This window comes from Mobula birostris, chromosome 2 (genome assembly GCF_030028105.1).
Source record: "Mobula birostris isolate sMobBir1 chromosome 2, sMobBir1.hap1, whole genome shotgun sequence".
Lineage (NCBI taxonomy): Eukaryota > Metazoa > Chordata > Chondrichthyes > Myliobatiformes > Myliobatidae > Mobula > Mobula birostris.
In genome coordinates, this window is record NC_092371.1 from 60,260,789 (window position 1) to 60,281,652 (window position 20,864).

The 20,864-nt window shown below is 39.6% G+C and overlaps 1 protein-coding gene across 3 annotated transcripts in view; it reads right to left on the reverse strand.

Annotated features, from left to right (window-relative positions):
* Positions 1-15,016: 15,016 nt before the first annotated feature.
* The window catches only part of LOC140187024 (receptor-type tyrosine-protein phosphatase T), a 1,622,799-nt gene continuing 1,616,951 nt past the window's right edge, over positions 15,017-20,864 (reverse strand). For all 3 annotated transcript variants that reach the window (XM_072241892.1, XM_072241901.1, XM_072241888.1), the window contains 3 exons: positions 19,963-20,126; positions 18,419-18,554; positions 15,017-16,632 (listed from right to left, as the gene is read on the reverse strand). In XM_072241892.1, coding sequence (XP_072097993.1) covers positions 16,579-16,632; positions 18,419-18,554; positions 19,963-20,126 — 354 coding nt within the window. In that variant the 3' untranslated portion in view covers positions 15,017-16,578. The remainder of the gene's footprint in view (positions 16,633-18,418; positions 18,555-19,962; positions 20,127-20,864) is intronic.

Sequence of the window (20,864 nt, forward strand, 5' to 3'; positions counted from 1 at the left end):
TTGATCATCATCAGAAAGCAATGATTGCCATGACTAGCACTATTTTGAAGTGAGACAACAGGTCAGCTGAGGTATGAAGTAGGTGGTGCAGGAAAGTGAACTGATGGTTTGTTTGATAGGTTGAAGAACTACACTTGCTCCATCACTGTTAGCAGGCTGGATTCCGTAGATTGCAATGCAGAACAGGCAGTGAAATTTTTTACTGGATACTGAATATATGTACAAATCAATACATTGTATTTCCATTCACATTATCTTTCTTCCAGTTCCAACACACATCAAAATTCAGAGTACAGAGTGGAGAATACACATCCCTTGAAAAATAATAAAAATGTACAACATTTCTTCAGCAGTCCCACAGCCTGGCCACATTTTCTAAAGTTTATTAAACAGATATGTTTTGAAATTCTCTTCCATTTCATACAGTGGCACACTTTTCCAAGTGAGAATAAGGAAGAGGTGCAGCTATGGCAGCATAATGATAAAGTTACTGTGTTAGTAAGCAGAGTATTGATCAGGAGACACAAGTCTGAATTACAACATGGCAGATGGAAACTTTACATCCAAGTAACTAAATAAACGTGGAATTAAAAAATGGTTTCAGTAATTGTAATGATAAAGCTACTGAGGTATCATAAAAATAATATCTGGTTTCCTTTTGGAAGAAAATCTGCCATACTTAATGGTACGGCTTAATTTCAAACTCAAATTTTGAATTGGTGTATTTTAAGTTTTAGCAAGCAACTCAATTTGGTGGTGATTAAATGGATAATAAATTCCGGACTTGCCGATGGTGCTCATGTCCGACAGTCAGATGATGCTCATGTCCAGCAGTCAAAACGGAAAATGGATTAAGAGAGTTCTAGGGATGTGTAGCTGATTTTATGTGGTTAACACAACACTCCAATCTGCTGAAGGATAAGAAACAGCATTTCAGCGCTTAAATTAAGCAATCTGTAAGTCAGAAAGATGTCAGCTTGTGACACATGGTCAGCAGTTTCCTTCCCATTAAATGTTGGGAAAATTGGAGGCCAGTATGGAAACAGAAATTGCTAGAGGTGGAAATAATAGTCAGCAAACAGAGTTTGTGATGGTCAATGGGATTAGCAGCTTGGCATGGACTAGACAGGCTGAAGGGCTGTAGTGCTCTTTGACTGTTTTTTCCAACACTGAAGTTGGGGCACATTTCTTCTCATCTAGTATTGAAAAATGGCGGAGGTGCTTGTGAGATTGAAATGAATGTCATTGGCATTGAAGTGGCTCCTCGTGTTTTCAAATGACATCATCAAGTGACAACAGCAAAGGTAGAAATAAAAAGAGGGCCAAGGATAGATACCAGAGAGATACTAGAAATAATTCCAAAGGAATAGGAAGAGAAGCCGTTGCAGATGATCTAACGCCCATAATTTGTTAGGTTCAAATAGAAACATTTCCATCTGTGGAAGACCACAGTTTGTGCGGATTTGTGATAACATATTCTCTTTGCTGACGAGCAATACTGGCGCACCTCAGGGGTGTGTGCTTAGCCCACTGCTGTACTCTCTGTATACACATGACTGTGTGGCTAGGCATAGCTCAAATACCATCTACAAATTTGCTGATGATACAACTATTGTTGGCAGAATCTCAGGGCGTACAGGAGTGAGATATGCCAACTAGTGGAATGGTGCCACAGCAACAACCTGGCACTCAACATCAGTAAGACAAAAGAACTGATTGTGGACTTCAGGAAGGGTAAGACGAAGGAACACATACCAATCCTCATAGAGGGATCAGAAGTGGAGAGAGTGAGCAGCTTCAAGTTCCTGGGTGTCAAGATCTCTGAGGACCTAACCTGGTCCCAGCATATTGATATAATTATAAAGAAGGCAAGACAGTGGCTATACTTTTATTAGGATTTTGAAGAGATTTGGCATGTCAACAAATACACTCAAAAACTTCTATCGTTGTACCGTGGAGAGCATTCTGCCAGGCTTTTTCACTGTCTGGTATGGAGGGGCTACTGCACAGGACCGAAAGAAGCTGCAGAGGGTTGTAAATCTAGTCAGCTCCATCTTGGGTACTAGCCTACAAAGTACCCAGGATACCTTCAGGGAGTGGTGTCTCAGAAAGTCAGTGTTTATTATTAAAGACCTCCAGCACCGACAGCATGCCCTTTCCTCACTGTTACCATCACGTAGGAGGTACAGAAGCCTGAAAGCACACACTCAGCCATTCAGGAACAGCTTCTTCCCCTCTGCCATCCGATTCCCAAATGGACTTTGAAAGCTTTGGACACGACCTCACTTTTTAAAATATACAGTATTTCTGTTCTTGCACATTTTTAAATAATCTATTCAATATACATCATTTATTTACTTGTTTATTTATTATTATGTTTTATTTTATTTATTAGTATTTTTTTTCTCTCTCTGCTAGATTATGTATTACATTGAACTGCTGCTGCTAAATTAACAAATTTCACGTCACATGCAGGTGATAATAAACCTGATTCTGATTCTGATTCTGCAACTTATTCATTTTCTTGCAGTCTCGAGCTGGACATCATTTCAGGATGAAGCATTTGCTAACTTGATGCCAGATGTGACCTTTGTCAAGTTCTGATTCCACATCCTTTGTCACCAATCCTGGTACTCCCATTTTGACACTTGGCCTAACTCACCTGTTGTTTAAAACTTCACCCATGCTCTTATTAAATCCAGATTCTTCTAAATCAATGGTTTCTTTATAGTTTTTCCACCTTTGAAAAGTGTAGAGAAAAGAAACTGATACAAACTTGGTGGCTTTAGTTATCAACAGTAAGGGAAACACAAGAGATTGCAGATGCTGGAATGTGGAGCAGGCAATAATCTGCTGCAGGAGCTCAGGACTAATAAGTACAAGAGGTTCTGCAGATGCTGGAAATTCAGAGCAACACACACAAAATACCTTTGAGGCGGCATCTATACAGAGAAATAAATGGTTGACATTTTGGGCTGAGGCCCTTCAAAGGAATGTTGCAGGGCTTCGACCTGAAACATTGACAATTACTTTCCTCTCACAGATGATGTTTGAACACTTCTTTTAGTGCCTTCCCATTATTTCCTTCTTTAAATGATCGAGCACTTCAACAGTGGAACAAGATACTCAATAAAACTTTGACAATAGCTTTCTGCTCATGCTATTGAAATTTCAATAGAGACTATGCAGAAGAAGTTTGTTCCCCTGTTGCTTCATATAAATAAAAGCCATGCTTTCTTAAAGCAAGCCATTCTTAATAGCCTAGCTGTCAGAGGGAGGGAAAACAATAAGCACAGCAGAATGCCAAAGGGAAGTAAATTTTAATTGGCAAGTAAAATTTAAAAGCATTTCAGCAAAGCAGAACACAACAAAATAAGATAATTACAAATTATGCTCATCAGCATGCACTGCAATATGATTTAATCTGGTAATTTAGTTTTGTATCCAATATTATCTTTATAGCCAGAGTATAGTGAGAAGGCCAAGTACATTATTAAAAAAAGAAGCATAATTACAATATTTCTTTGGTGATAGTTTTGAACAAAAGCCAACATTTTGGGCAATTTGCCTTGTTCTTAGGGAGTCTTTCGGCAGCAAGGATAATTTGCTTCAACTCCTGATCTGTCAGTTCTAAGGTGACTGATGAGGCCAATGTGGTATCAACGGATCGTCCCAGAGATGGTGCAGGAGATTCCCATGGAATGGGTGGGTTGGTAGTCTGTAGGCTGATATGATCTTTCCATAGTTTACATTGGGCTTCCATGTTTTACATCTGTATCTTATGTTAAGTTTCTTGGTCTTACAGCTTGAGGTTCTGAGTGCCAGCATGAACGTTTCTTCGCCAGTCTGAGTAGTCTGTGAGGATATGGCAATAGTTGCTCATAAATCTCAAGTTGTTTTCTACTGGAGTATCATATTACTGTTCATCAGAGTCTGTTGCTACAGCTCCCAATTGCAAAGCTCTTTCCTGCAGTTTCCTTTTACCTTGTTAATTAACTTTAGATAAAAGATCATATGAGCAACTCTGCTCAGTAATGTTACCACTCTGTTTAGAGAAGTCAACAATCTGAGAGGAGTTCTAATCAACATATGCTCTTTTGACATTAATGGTCTAGACCTTGCTGATTGTGACTCACTGTACATCCTCACAGCATGCATTCCCCATACTACGTAATTTACATTATAAGGCCAAACCTGCTATCTAAGAGCATTCTATCCTGAATCAGAGATTCTTTATGTGTTGTTAGAGTCTTAATGTAATGATGTCATGCAGTCAGGCCAGAATAAACTCTCCCCATAATTGTGCTGAGAACAACATTCAAAAACAATTACAAATGAAATCAATAATTAATAATTTTTAAGAAATTATTACTTTGAAAAACAAAAGCAACAAAATAATTTAATACACACATCAATAATTAAATCATTACTGCAGATATAAACAATTAATTAACAACAATGTAATTTAACTTATTCATACCTTTCATCTTTGGATTAAGTCCTATCCCAGGTTCCATCAGCAATTTCCCCAGCTGTGAAATCCCTATCACCAGATACCAAATGGCAGAGTGATGAGACAGACTTACTTGCTACAGTCTGACATCAATTTTGACACATCTTAATTTGAATTTTGGATTTAGTCTGAACTTTAGATGAAGTCTGAGCTTGCAGGAATTTATAGGTACAAAAGCTGGCATTTTGCTGCAGCAGTGCTGGCATCCGACACTGAGATTTAGCTTTGGAGGGTTTCTCTTAGACAGTCATAGAGCCAAAGAATACTACACCACCAAAATAGGCCCTTCGGCCCATCTGGTCCCGTGACCCGCACCTGGACCATAGCCCTCCATACCTCTCTCATACATGTACCTATCCAAATTTCTTTTAGATGTTGAAATCAACCACACATTCACAATTCACGCTGGCAGCTTGTTGAACACTCTCACTACCCTCTGAGTGAAGAAGTTCCCCCCCATGTTCCCTTTAAACATTTCACCTTTCACCCGTGACCTTTAGTTATAGTCTCACCCAACATCAGTGGAAAAAGCCTGCTTGCATTTACCCTATCTATCCCTCTCCTAATTTTGTATACCTCTATGAAATCTCCCTTCAATCTTCAATGTTCTACTTAATCTTTCCCTCTAACTCACGTCCTCAAGTCCCAGCAACAAGCTTGTAAATTTTCTGTGTACTCTTTCTTATTTACATCTTTCCTGTAGGTATGTGACCAAAACTAGACACAATACTCTAAATTTGGCCTCACCAACATCTTATACAATTTCAACATAACATCCCAACTCCTGTACTCATTACTTTGATTTATGAAGGTCAATGCGCAAAAAACTTTCTTTATGATCCCATCTGTCTGAGATGCTGACAGAGGAGATGAGGGCAATACAGAGGGACCTGAAAGCCAGGATCAGGGAGGCTAAAGACATGTACAGGAGGAAGCTTGAGTGGAAACTCCAGCAGAACAACATGAGAGAGGTCTGGAGGGGGATGAGGACCATCAATGGGTTTCGGCAAACTAGCAACAGAGGAGCTGAAGGCAGTGTGGACAGGGCCAATGAACTTAACCTGTTCTTTAACAGATTTGACATTGTGGTCCCTGCCCATCCCCCACATGAGCCATCTGTTGTCGGCCCCCAACCAACACATGTTCCACTCTCCCCTCCTACCCCTCCTCACAGTCCCCCACCCTGCTCTCATGACTATACCCCTCCCCCACATGAAACCACCACAGTGGGCTTCACGGTTGAACAGGTGAGAAGACAGCTGAAACGTCTCAACCCAAGCAAGGCTGCAGGACCGGATGGTGTCAGTACCAGGCTGCTCAAAGCCTGTGCCCCTCAGCTATGTGGAGTACTTTGCCATGTATTCAACATAAGCCTGAGGCTCTGGAGGGTTCCTGTACTGTGGAAGACATCCTGCCTCGGCCCTGTGCCGAAGACGCCGCGTCCCAGCGGCCTCAATGACTACAGACTGGTGGCATTGACCTCCCACATCATGAAGACCCTGGAGAGGCTTGTTCTGGAGCTGCTCCGGCCTATGGTCAGGCCACACTTAGATCCCCTCCAGTTCGCCTACCAGCCCCGACTAGGAGTTGAGGATGCCATCGTCTACCTGCTGAACCGTATCTACGCCCACCTGGACAAGCCAGCGAGCACTATGAGGGTCATGGTTTTTGACTTCTCCAGTGCGTTCAACACCATCCGCCCTGCTCTGCTGGGGGAGAAACTGACAGCGATGCAGGTGGATGCTTCCCTGGTATCATGGATTCTTGATTACCTGACTGGCAGACCACAGTACGTGTGCTTGCAACACTGTGTGTCCGACAGAGTGATCAGCAGCACTGGAGCTCCACAGGGGACTGTCTTGTCTACCTTTCTCTTCACCATTTACACCTCAGACTTCAACTACTGCACAGAGTCTTGTCATCTTCAGAAGTTTTCGGATGACTCTGCCATAGTTGGATGCATCAGCAAGGGAGATGAGGTTGAGTACAGGGCTATGGTAGGAAACTTTGTCACATAGCATGAGCAGAATTATCTGCAGCTTAATGTGAAAAAGACTAAGGAGCTGGTGGTAGACTTGAGAAGAGCTAAGGTACCGGTGACCCCTGTTTCCATCCAGGGGGTCAGTGTGGACATGGTGGAGGATTACAAATACCTGGGGATACGAATTGACAATAAACTGGACTGGTCTAAGAACACTGAGGCTGTCTACAAGAAGGGTCAGAGCCATCTCTATTTCCTGAGGAGACTGAGGTCCTTTAACATCTGTCGGATGATGCTGTGGATGTTCTACGCGTCTGTGGTGGCCAGTGCTATCATGTTTGCTGTTGTGTGCTGGGGCAGCAGGCTGAGGGTAGCAGACACCAACAAAATCAACACTCATTCGTAAGGCCAGTGATGTGTGGGGATGGAACTGGACTCTCTGACGCTGGTGTCTGAAAAGAGGATGCTGTCTAAGTTGCATGTCATCTTGGTCAATGTCTCCCATCCACTACATAATGTACTGGGTGGGCACAGGAGTACATTCAGCCAGAGACTCATTCCTCCGAGGTGCAGCACGGAGCGTCATAGGAAGTCATTCCTGCCTGTGGCCATCAAACTTTACAACTAACAACAGGAATTCTGCAGATGCTGGAAATTCAAGCAACACACATCAAAGTAGCTGGTGAATGCAGCAGGCCAGGCAGCATCTCTAGGAAGAGGTACAGTCGACGTTTCAGGCCGAGACCCTCTGTCAGGACCCGAAACTTTACAACTCCTCCCTTGGAGGGTCAGACACCCTGAGCCGATAGGCTGGTCCTGGACTTATTTCAATTTACTGACATAATTTACATATTACTATTTAACTACTCATGGTTCTATTACTATTTATTATTCATGGTGCAACTGTAACGAAAAGCAATTTCCCCCGGGATCAATAAAGTATAACTATGACTATGACTATGACTATGCCACTTTCAATGAATTATGGATCTGTGTTCCCAGATCCCTCTGTTCTATTACACTCTACTGCTCACCATGTAAGACCGACCCTGGTTGGCCCTCTCAAAGAGCAACACCTCATACTTGTCTTCATTAAATTCCATCTGCCATTTTTTCAGTTTGTTTCACCAGCTGGTCCAGATCCCGTTGCAAACTTTGATAGTATTCCTTGCTGTCCACCACACCCTAGCCTTGGTGTTATCTGCAAATTTGCTGATCAAATTAACCACATTTTCATTCAGATTGTTGATATAGATGACAAACAACAGTAGACCCAGCACTTATCCCTGTGGCACACCACTAGTCACAGGCCTCCAGTCAGAGAGGCAACCATCTACAACCATCTCTGGCTTCTTCTGTGAAGCCAGTGCTTAATCCAATTTACTATACCATCTTGAATGCCAAGTGACTGAATCCTCTTGACCAACCTCCCATGTCGAAAGCCTTGCTAAAGTCCATATAGACAACATCCACTACCTTGCCTTCATCAACTTCCTTAACAAACTCTAGGAGATTGGTTAGACACGACTTACCATGCACAAGGTCATGATCTATCCCTAATCAGTCCCTGTCTATCCAAATACTTATCAATCTTGTCCCTTAGAATAGCTTCCAATAACTTACCCATTGCTGATGTCAGGATCACTGGCTTATAATATCCTGGCTAAGAATATAATATTGCTAGAGTCTTTCTTAAATAACCAAATTAAAACTGCTAGTAGACTCTCTTGTGTAAAAATAATCTGAGAAGCAATGGGATACGATTCAAATTTCATCTGCTTTGATGATATATCTCACTTTGGAGGTGGCCTTTAAAGTATCACACCAGAATGCAAGTATAACTCTTCCGGCTGCTGGGAAGTGTTGGTAAGGAATTGGAAAATGCATGAGGGAGGTTGGGGCCTTTGTTGGTCAAGTCCTCCCAAGAGAGCATAAAAACCTGCACAGAACAGTCCCTTCTGAAGGCAGCATGTTTGAGACAGGACACCACTGTCAGGAAGTTTCCAGGGAAGTTCTAGTAAGGACACGAGTGCCTTCTGTGAATGCCTGCACTTTGAGAAATTCTACAGTCTAGCCTTAAGTGTTGCCAGCTCTGAATGGTAAAGGTGGATTAACCAAATGTCAAAGGCTATCCACTAGCTCTTTCTGACATCTCCAAAGCAGCAGCGAATAGCAAATAGTCACATTGACATATATCATAAGTGGCAACCTTGTAGGGTCCTGAGGTCAAGTTTCTGAGAGTGAAAGTGTTTGAGTTCAAAAGTAGTGTGGACATTTGTCTGAGCTTGAACTGAAGATTTTCTGAGATCACAGATGTGAGTGATGACAATGTGATGAAAAACACACCCAGAAATTGGTCTGCAAGAAGTGCTCATACACGGCTGCCTGTTAAGTCTAACAGATACTGTAGATAAGGTATTAAGTATCTTTCTCAAGTTTCATTACTCATATTTCAGTGGATGAACAGGGAAGCACTTTTCTATGTAGAGAGTTTCTTTTGGCATTTTTGGCCATTGACTTTGAGGGGCAAGTTCCTTAAACTTCCTGGTAGCTTGTTGACTGAGAATCATTTTGGGTCAGGCTACTTCAAATATATTTTACAGAGTTTTGTGGCACTCTGCTTTAAATGCAGGAGAGATATATCTGACTTTTGAACAGCATTGTGGGAGAGCGATCAGCATTAAAGGTTCATGAGGGATTAGTGGATGGAAATCTTGAATTTTAAGCTTTGCAATAATGTTGGCATCATTTGAGTGAGTTAGAAGCCAGAAATATAGCACAAGGAAAGAGATTCTTGCACAAAGACAAAAAATATGATACATTAACTTTCCTGGATATGAATCCAAAATTCCTCATTGCATTTAAACTTCTATGCCTTTATGTTCTGTTTAAATACTGCAAAGTGGGTCCTTGGATTGGAGAATTCAGAGACTGTCTACTGCAAGCATATTGTATGTAGCTTTTTGAGAAGTCTTCAGCTAACGTATTCATATTACATGAAAGTATGCTCCACGAGACAGAATTTGCATAAAACAACCAAAATAACTTAGATCACAGTGACACTCAGTCACACAGCTGGTGAAACTACCTTCTCACAGCTTCAGTTACCTGGGTTCAAATCTGACCTCTGGTACTGTCGAAGTGGGTGTTCCTCTTCTCCCTGTGACTGCATGGGTTTAATACTGGCATTCTGGTTTCCTCTGGCATCCTAAAGATCTGTTGGCAGGCAGGTTAACTAGCTACTCTAAATTGCCCTCCTTTGGTGAGTGGTAGAATCCAAGCGAAGTGGATGGGACTATGGGAAAATAGGTCACAGAGACTATAGGATTGCTCTTGAGCTGGCATTGATGTAATGGGTTGAATAGCCTCCTTCTATGTGGTATGTAAATATGGAAATCAAGAACACTGAAAAGACTGACAATAATTTAAATTACAGTACTGCACAAAAGTCTTAGGCATGTATATATAGCTAGGGTGCCTAAAACTTGTGCACAGTATTCTATTTGCAATAATGAGCAGGTGTACTAATGTACCTAATAAATTGGCCACTGAGTGTATTTTTTTGTGTTAAGGAAATGGTCTTTTTTTGTAAAAAAAAAGTGTATAATTTTTAGTGCTGTGCAAAAGTCTTAGGCACTCCAGCTATAGATATGTGCCTAAGATGTTTGCACAATATTGTATTTTGTCACTATTGTTCCAACAATATTTGAAAATATTAACATCCTTTTAGCATAAGCTAGGAATATTTATTGGCTGACTTATTTTGCTCTAGTATAAATTTAAAACTTGTATTTACAGGAAATGCATTTTCTAAATATATGGGAGAAATAAAAAAAAGCATAGGATGGATTCCAGTATGAACGTTGAGAACAGGGTATCATCAATTCTATGGTGAGCTTTCTTTAGTTTATACGAAGTATAGAGAGCGCCTTGTGGTTGCAAGCATGAACAGCGTTGGAAAAAATCAGAATTATAGCACCATAAAAATGAATTCTTTTGTGCTATACATGAAAACCAGCTGCGGATTTAACTATGCTGCATAGCTCAGTTAATAACAATGAGCAGGTAATCTCCCAATAACCTTGATTTTTGCTACATCCATTTAATTAGGACAGTGAAATTAATAATTGTTTCTGTTCCTTATTAAATCATAGTGAACAGACCTCTAACCACAGAGTGCAATTGCTTTTTCCTCTTGTCGACTGTCCTCTGCTTGAAATCCTATTTTCAGCAGATCAATATTGCAACAGCACCCAGCAAACCTTGTTCATTGGAATTCATTGAAAGTGCCTCATCTTTTCAGTCTTGGAATTTGCTCAATGTATAGGCAGATGGAACCAGGGGAAACAGGGTTGGGACAGAGGGAAGTAAGTGACAGGTGGCGCCAGATGGGGAGGGAATGATGTCACTCTGCAGTAGCCCCAACTCTCTGTTGCCCTGCCCAGGCCCCTGATGCTCGATATGGGTATTTGTTCTCTCCTGTCCAAATGTCTTTCCCTCCAGCCTCCTGTTCAAAAAGTTTAAAGTTCAAAGTACATTTATTATCAAAGCATGTATACTACATACAATTTTGAGATTCATCTCCTTACAGACAGTCACAAAACAAAGATCGAACCCATTAAAGCCCATTAAAAAAAGATGATCAAGCGCACAAATAGAGAGAAAAAAAATCAAACTGTGCAAACAATAAAAGTAAGCAAATAACATTCAGAACTCAAGTTCATGAAAATGAATCCACAGCCATGAAGCCAGTCATAGCCAATCCAGGAGTCTGTTAGTTGCCCGACAGGAGCTCCTCAGTTCAGTGCAGAGACGAGTAAACCTTGTGGAGCAGTGAGCTGAACTGGCCCATCTCTTGCCTCTGGCCCTGACACCCTGACCTTTTTAATCTGGCCCAGTGTTTCAATCAGCCAAATATTGGGTCATTTCTTGCTCTTGGACCTGGGCTCTGCTGCTTCCATATGTTCTTGGGCCAGGAACCCGCCACCTTGATTTGGCTTGGTGTTTAAATTGGTCAAACATTGGCTTGTTCCTTGCTCTCAGGCCTGGACCCTGTTGCCTTGACTCTGTCTTGTCTTGATTCTGCCACTTCAATTGTCTACAAGTCCACTCCAGCAGCCAAAAACTGGCTCATTCCCTGCTCTCAGGCCTGGGCCAGGGCCACGCCATGTCGATTCTGCCCATCCACACGATGCTGCAAATGTCCTACACTTTCAAGACTTCAGTTCACATCACAAAAAGATACAAGGCTGTACAAGTGGTTCAAAAGCACAACTCCGTAAGGGAAGTTACAGGCTATTGATTGCAGTCACCATTTTTGAGAAAAAGTGTGAGAAATTAGGTAGCTAATAGTTGTGTTTGCAGCCAGCAAGTCATCAGTGTGCATCACCAGCACCAGAAAGAGCCCTTTCTTCCCACTCTCTTCTCTGTTCCTCTCCCTCACCCCAGCTCCAGTCTCTGTGATGTCTTTCCCATCTGTCCTGACTGCCTCTTCTCCAACCCTGAGCATTCAGCACTCCTACGCCTGCACCTGAGTGAGCACCCAGGCCTGACATGATGTTGAGCTCTTAGTCCATCGCTCTATTCCTATTTCTTCAGAAAGGAATCTGTCAACGAAAGACCATTTTACATGTCACCACCACTCTCCTTCCACTAGAACTCCTCCTACTGGCCTTTTACCCTGTCTTGATTTTTTCATTTCTAATTGCCCAATGTGCCATTTGTCCCCTTGACCTCACTAATTTTCTCCCTTTTTACATTATTTATTTGTTTTATATATTTCTTATTATAATTTACCAGAACTTTTTATACACTGCACTGTGCTGCTGGTGCAAAACAACAACTTTCACAACATATGTCAATGAAAATAACCTGACTCGGATTCTGATTTCCATCTCCTCACCTACTCCAACTCTGAATGTGCAGCACTCTGTTCATTTCAGACCAATCCCATCCCTGTCATGAAACCTGCAGGTAAGGAGGGATGCCTTTGTCATCTGGTGCACTAAGGCCAGACCCCAGCTTTCTGTCATCACCTCATAAATCCCTCCCATCCATAACCCTAGTAATGAGTAACAGGGAACCAGATTCTGGACTAATACAGACTTCTTCACATCAGGAGGTCTCCACAGCCTTCCACCTCAGAGTGCCCCAACCCTCTTTGTGCTCTCCACAACAGCCAGCTTGAACTATTTTGTGTCACTTAAACTCTTCCTGTTCTCAAGCTAACCAGTACTTCTCCATGACTGAAGAGAGGCCAAGTGCAGGTTGGAAGAAGACATTTCATATTCGGCTTGGTTAGCTTACAATCCAATAGTACTAACATTACATTTTCAGATTTCATATCACCCCTTGAACTTTCTTCTTATCCACAGTCACCTGTCCGCCTAGTTTTCTGCTCCCTTTGTTTATCCCTCCCATCCTTCCCACCACCTGGTTCCAACTGCCCATCATCCCTTCCTCATCTACTAATCACCAACTAATCTCTGCCCCAACCACTGCCCCCCCCCCCACCTGGTTCCAGCTGCTCATGATCTCCTGTCCAGCTGGTTTCACCAAGCACCTGCCAGCCTCTATACCACTCCCTTTCGTACTACTCTTTTCTCTCCACCCTGATTGGCATCTCAACTCAAAATGCTAACTTAAAACTTTTTGCTCCACTTGTTGATCGATCTGCTTAGTTCTTCCAGAACTGTTTTGTTCCAGTTTATATGCAGGTTCCGCTATTTTAGTCTTCAGTTTACAAGTTCTGAATTGACCCAAATAGTTTAAAATTTGGGTTATGGTTAAGTCGAGTTATTATTCAACTTTCCCATTGAAAGGGAAACTGCGTCGGTGAGCTGCAAAACTGAGGGCCATAAATCTTATATAATCTCTAGATTTATTGAAGATACCTGCACAAAGAAATTAAAGGAAAATTCAATATATTTTAACATTTTTGACAGATGTACATGCATTTGAAATTAAACTAAAATATTGTTTACGAATATGCCATCAGAGAATGGTGCTGTTTACTTTATAATCTCTTTATTGAAGCTGAATGTGCCACAGAATGATTAGATCACAATCAAATGTGGATGGGGAAGGCCATTGATTTCATCATAGTTCATGTCCCAAGATAAATCTTACCATCTGTTCCTCTGCAAGAACCATTTCTGTTTCTTAATTAAATCCAGGATTCCTTACTACCCTAGGCAGGATGTAGTGTATATCCCAAATGCTAAACACTAATTACATAGTACTTGACTTTTTCCATCAATAGGTCAGAATTCTTGAAACATTGTGTTGAAGGGCAACAACTGTTTCTCACCTTCAAGATCTCATTCTGTGTAGTTTGGTCTCTACGGTGTTCAAACTGGCACAGGAAGTTATTACAGTTGCATCACATATTCCATTTATTTTATAGTACAGATTGGCTCATGGCCCATTTTACAAACATTTCCTTACGACATATAAGAATAAATTAATCAAATGGCATTGTAATTGTAAAAAGGTCACATTACTTTATGTACTGTCAAAAATATACTTCATATATTATTTGACTTAACATAATTTACCACGATTTATAAAGCTGGAAAAGTAACCTACTACAGAGTATTACACAATGAAGATATTCAAACATGCTTTCAACTACCAAACACAGAAAAACTGATCTTAAAAGGGATCCACATACACTGGTGTGCATGGGAGAAGAAACAAACTGATCTGAATATTTTCTTTGCTGTACATTGGTTTAATTTTCTGATTGTACATAGTTAGCATTTAAATCGGGGAGACCACAGGTGAGTAATTTAACATGGTATTTGTGGAAATGGTATGGAGGGCATAGAGCTGCAGAAAGCATAGTAAAAATACATTGCTTGAGTTCAATTGTATCTCAGTGTTACAGCAGAAAGCCTGATAGATTGTTTATAACAGCCATTGATTTATGGTTTGGTATGGAGTAAATTGTGTCTAACTGTCGGCTATTCAGAACAGTCTTTTTTACTCTAAAGCCCCATTTTTATTTTTTGCATCTTTCATGAGTTATATCCAGAAATATTGCTTTGATCGTTTTCAATCAAATTACATGATTTGCAGCTCATTCTTCAATGTCAAGGCTCATACAAGCAATTACTAACTTCAACCAGCCAACTGGATGCTCAGATTTAATATAACCATATATCAAAAATGCCACAAACTTTGCAAAGGTATAACACTGCAACACAGCTCTGATCTTGGAGGTTAAAGCAAACATTTCAAGGCTGTGCATGGCGATTAGGCCTATTTTGCCCAATGGATTGATGAATACTTCATACACTTGGGACTAATATTTGAAGGTTTGTGCAATATCATGTACTTACTTTAGATAAAGCCAAAGGAAGTCAAAATAGTTTAATGCTCAGCAGAAATGTATATATGATTCATAACTCATGTAATATAAAATAAATTTGAAAGAAAAATACCAGACAAACCAAAGTGTTTTACATATATTCTTCAGTCATTGAAGAATGGCAACTAAACAATCTGATAGGAGGTAGAAATTTAACGTCCTCGTAAAGTTTAAGGACGTAGTATAACTCATTTTTTTATTTCTCTTATAAATACTGTATGTATTTATGGAGTTCACATTATCTACAAGAATTGTAAGTTGATTAACAGTTTATAAAGTTTAGTAAAAGTATAAGAATGATGCTTTGACAAGAGCTCAGTTAAAACTGACATAAGACATACTTAGTTTATACTACAATTTTGCTTTCTGCCCGTAATAATGTGTTTCATGAATTTGACTAAATCACACCCAAAATACGGCAAACCACTTTTACAAGGCTCTCAGGTATTGCAGTCTTCTGAATACAGTGCATCTCACTAATGACTGCATCAATTAAAGAGAACATGCATGAAACACGCAGATGCTTAATCTTCTCTACATTTTTATTAAAGCACTGATTAATCTCTTGATGTTAAATTTTCATCCAGGCCATTAAAATGTTGAAGATCTAACCTGTTTACTACATTGCAGATTAATGACGCTGTTAGAATAGCAGACAAATTAATGGTAATGTATTTATCAGAGAAGTGAAAACAGTGCCCTGGATGAATCCATTTCAATTGAAATAAACTTTGAATATGGCTGGAAATGCATAGAGTTCAATTAACAAAAATTTAAAGTAATTGCTGCACACTTTTGATTAAAATAGAACTCAAAATCCTGATTAAGGATCACATAAGAGAAGTCAATCCATTTTCCCTTTAGGAGTTATGCATTTTAATAGTCCCTGCTTTTTAATTTCCAATTTTCAGTTTTCATACAATATAGCTTTTAATTTTGTACATAAATCACCTGCACTCACATGCACCCATTCTCATTTATAGTAAGGACTCAGCTCCGTAAACTGCGTCAAGAATAACTACTGAACTTATAAATTCCTCTGAACAAGATTACAGGGTGTGGTATACTTTCAACTGCATCAGCTATATGGAATAAAAAAATGGCTTACTTTGTTTAAAGGTCAGCTGCCTGAAGAGTAGTTGAAAGTTGCTTGAAGGTTAGATTGACATTTCAAAGCCTTATTCTCACAAAATAATTGGTGACCCCAAACTGTACAGTTTTGAATGGTGGCTGAACAACGTCTAACAGGAATATTATTGCTCGGTTTCACTTAGCAATTCTGATACCAATTATTAGAAAATGCTAAATAAAACTAAGCTAATAGATCATAGTTAGCATTTACTAATACCTTCATTTAAACAATTTTAACACCATGGAATGTAATATACAAGGACAATCAACAAAATGAACGGCTGGCAAAATCTATATCCTGACCAATTACATCAATTAACTTCTAGCAAAAGCAGAACTCCCATAAAATATGGGTTAGTCCAATAAGTCCTTCAGCTAGTCCCGGTATTTCTTGTAGATATTGGCTGCGATTAGCACTGGATTTCTGCTTGCTTTCTTTCCTGGATTTACCAAGATGTATGAAAGCAAAAATCTGTACAAGGGTCTTCTAGATGCATACTTTTCTTTTACATAAGTCAGAAACTGTTTCTTTGACAAGAAATGTCACTTTATTACCATAGCAATTCTTCTCATGATTGAAGTTCAAAATGAATTCAAATATTCCAGTGCCACGTCATAGCAGAATTTGTATTGCTCCTAGAAAGGAAAAGGGAACATTATCCATTAATCATGTAACTTTGATTATGACTGGTAGTTCTATGAATGTGTATACGAAACTTTATGATTTAGGAGGAATGAATTGAACAACGCTGAATTAGGAATGGAAGAAGAAACCCAGTGGCAGGAATCAGATCTCGATTCAAGGATAACAGTAGTGGTTGTTGAAAGTCAATGATCTCAACATGAGGACCTTCATCCAGAAAATACTTGGGCAGTATGTCCTAAGTCCATTTATCTCTACTGTTTCCTTTCATTATAAATTCAGATGTGCAACTATTTGCTGATCACCTCAGTTTGTTATACTGTGAAGAATAAAGTTGCATCTGTCCACATCTAACAAGAGCTCAGCAGTCCCTGTTGAACCACACCTCAGCAATATCCAAGACTGAGGTTTTCAGTGGTAACTGACATTCAAGCTAGAACACCATCAGGTATTGTGGAAGTCCAAAAGAAAATTCTAAAGGATCTTCCCAAGATATAAAATGATGCTCTTATTACTTGTTTCTCCACCATCAATATCTGATTGAATCAACAGTATCCAGAGATTGATCAGCACTGATCCCTCTAAGTTGTGCTGGTGTGTGGCAATGCAGTAACTGAAATGCTCCCCTATACATAGCCTTTGTTGCCATGCAGCTGGAATTGGGCACAGCTAGAAAAAGTTTACGAAACGTGAAAGATTTTTTTTGTTGTACTGTATTTCAGTATACTCTAAATTAATAAATAAAGTCACAAGCATGTGATTTTTCAATTTTCATTCTAAATATTCATGGTATGCATATTACAAAAAAGTGTTAAAAATTCCTACTCAGAGCAATGGTTGGTCCATGCAGCTGTTAAAAATATTTGACAGAACATTGTTGGATCATGGCTGGAAGTGCAAGTGCTGTGGCTCCTAGAACTGGGCTGTGTTAGTGACTCTTGAAACCAACCCACCAATAGACATTCATATATTTACCAGATAAGATGGAGGATGCAGTTGCGGTAGTACTCAAGAAGCCCGTACCATCCAGCACAAAGCAGCCCCCTTTATTGGCATGCAATGTGTTAGCTTAAGTTTCTACTTGTTCCATCATTAATGAAGCATGGATGTTGTGTATACAATCTAAAGAACATAATGCAGCAAGCTACCAGTGCTTCTACGACAGTTTCTTCAAGGTTCATGTCCTCCACCAAGGACAAGAGTGGTAGGTGCAAGCCCATTACTCAGTCGTGTAAAATCCTGACATAGAGATACGCACTGCAATGGTTTAAGATGGTGGATAATGACCACCTTTTGTAAGGCCAAAGAGAATGAATAATTAATGATTGACTCATATTAAGAACGAGTATTAAGAACATCTGCTTTCTTCCATCTCATTTATCGAAACAAATAGGTCAGAAATTACTGCTGTTCTTAGTGCTATTTTGGCAAAAAGGTTATTCAGTTTAACAAGATTTTGCATGACCATTAGAGAAGGAACATCATATAACCATATAACAATTACAGCACGGAAACAGGCCATCTCGGCCCTTCTAGTCTGTGCCGAACTCTTACTCTCACCTAGTACCACCGACCTGCACTCAGCCCATAATCATTAAAGAGTGTAAAACTTTCATTACCATAATACCATAAAATAAGGGGCAGAATTAGGCCATTTAGCCATTGATTCTGCTCGGTGGCAATACTATTGCAAATAGCATTATCCTTACTGTCCAAGACGAAGCCTTTGAGGGAACCCCAAATGCATTATTACAGGATGCAGAGGATATTGAGTCTTACCAGAGTGTCTACCATGTTGGATTTGTTGTTTCGTAGAGTTTTGACTGTGTGAAAAACATCTATTATATTTTGTTGATGAATCATCTCACAGATACTGCGAACTACACAAAGTGTACCACTGCGCCCACCGCCATTACTGAAAGACAAAAGCATATTTAAAATGTAGATGTTAACGGTCTCTCAATGATGAACTAAAAACCTATAGTTGTTTAATGAAACACACTATGTGTTTCATTTGTTCACCACATAGTGGCGACTGAAGAGTTGAAATTTGTAAGTTTCCTTTACAATCAGTACTGGAATTACATAGAACATTACAGCACAGTACCAGCACTTTAGCCCACAATGTTGTGCCAATCTTTTAACCTACTCTAAAATCAAACTAACCATTCCCTCCTACATATCCCTCCATTTTCCTATCAAACATGTGCCTATCAAATGTTTCTTAAATGTCCCTGATTTATCTGCCTCTACCACCATCCCTGGCAGGAAGTCCCATCCGCCAGTCTTTGTAAGGAACTTACCTTTGATATCCCCCAGTACTCTCCAATCCACCTAAAACCTTGTCCCCTTGTACCAGCCAATATAGGAATTGGTTTGTTATTGTCACAGGTACCGAGGTACACTGAAAAATTGTCTTGCATATTGTTCAATAAGATCAATTCATTATACAGTGTATTGAGGTAGAACAAGGTAAAACAAAAACAGAATGTAGAATAAATGTAACAGCTACAGAGAAAGTGCGGTTTGGGTAGACGATAAGATTCAAGATCATAACAAGGTAGATTGCGAGTCAAGAGACCATCTTATCATAACAAGAGTGCATCTTATCATAGGATAATGACATGGTGATAAAATTCATTAGCAGATTTTGAACTCTTGGAAACTATAATATATTTTAAGGTCATCCATTTGTGGATGATGTTTAAATATGAAATCAAAGGTTTCTCACTCTTTGGGCTTGTGAAAGTCCAAACTAAACTGTCACTATGCTATTGTGCCACTAGTGTAAGTGCCTGAGCACCTAGATCAGTCAATAAATTCTACTTTCTGTTTTGTGTAAGAACTACATTATGGTGAAGAGAGATACAGGGAATGCATAATGTGCAGATGAGAATGGAGTTAACATTGTTTGGAAATAATTTTTTCATCTCATTTACGCTAAGTCCTACACCATTTAGTCCGATAACCCTGACATTGAAGAGTATAAATTCTTTCCCTTTGCAGAAAGAAAATGAGCAATGAGGAGCTGAGTTTTCATCATGTTGCAAAATGTAGTGAACATCAAGTGGAACAATTGTGTCCAATAGAAATAATTGCAGGAAAAATGAAAACAAAAGCACCAAGCTGGTGGGAGGGGAGGAAGGGGTGAAAGAAGGAAGAAGGAAATGGAGGACTGAAGAGGAAAGTCAGAGATGAACTAATGCATGTGTTGAAGTGAAGAGAAGATAGAAAAGATAGAAAATATTGAACAGATAATCAATAGATAGAAATATCATTTAATCAAGTAATAGTGATGTTAATTTAATGTTATGGATACTCACAAACAGTGTACCACAGTACGGCCATCTCCTCCATCATATTCTTCTTGCCATTTCTCCAAACGCTTAATCAGTTTCAAAAAAGAACGCTTTGATAATGGGGTATCTCGATATGAAGGCCACCCAATAAAGTGGAACTGCTGTACAATGCGATATCCATCCTGAGGCTGGAAGACAATTGCAGAGTGAAAAAATGTAATGCATGACTTTATCTAAGACAATTGTTTTAAAATAGTTTACAGAAGAAAATCACATACATTGAAAATTTTATATAGCTCAGCCAAAAACCAAAATCACAATGACATTTGGCCACATCATAACACATTTAGGCATAGATGGGAAACAAAAACATCAGAGTCATGTTGTGTGTCAATTGCAGGAGAGGGGCAAAAAAATATACACAGTGAACTTCACGAACAATCATAAAATGTTTCAACTGATATGAGTGTGGACCTTTGCTCTCATGGAATGGCAATGTGGTATCACGTTAATAATGAAGATAACTCTCTAACAGATGGACCACTGGTAGATTAGACGGTCATTTAATGTGAAGCAAAGTGCTGATTGATTTAGAATTAACCAAGTAAATTTCACATTAAAAAATAAAATGGTCAGTTTTTCTAATATGGGCCAAAATCCCACTTTGTTCTGGGCCTCACATAATTTCTTTAAGGTGATTCTTTCAACCATAATTCAGCAGATAGCATTTGCTACCCCAGATGTTGGTTCAAGTTCACTCCTGAGAACATATAACAGTATAATATTGTACAGGCTTTTTGGCCCATTATGTTGTGCCCACCTAGATACCCTTCTCCATGATCAGTCTAACCCTTCCCTCCTACATAGCCTATAACTCTTCATTCTTTTTAAGAATCTTGCACAACAATCAAAAAGGACATTCCATT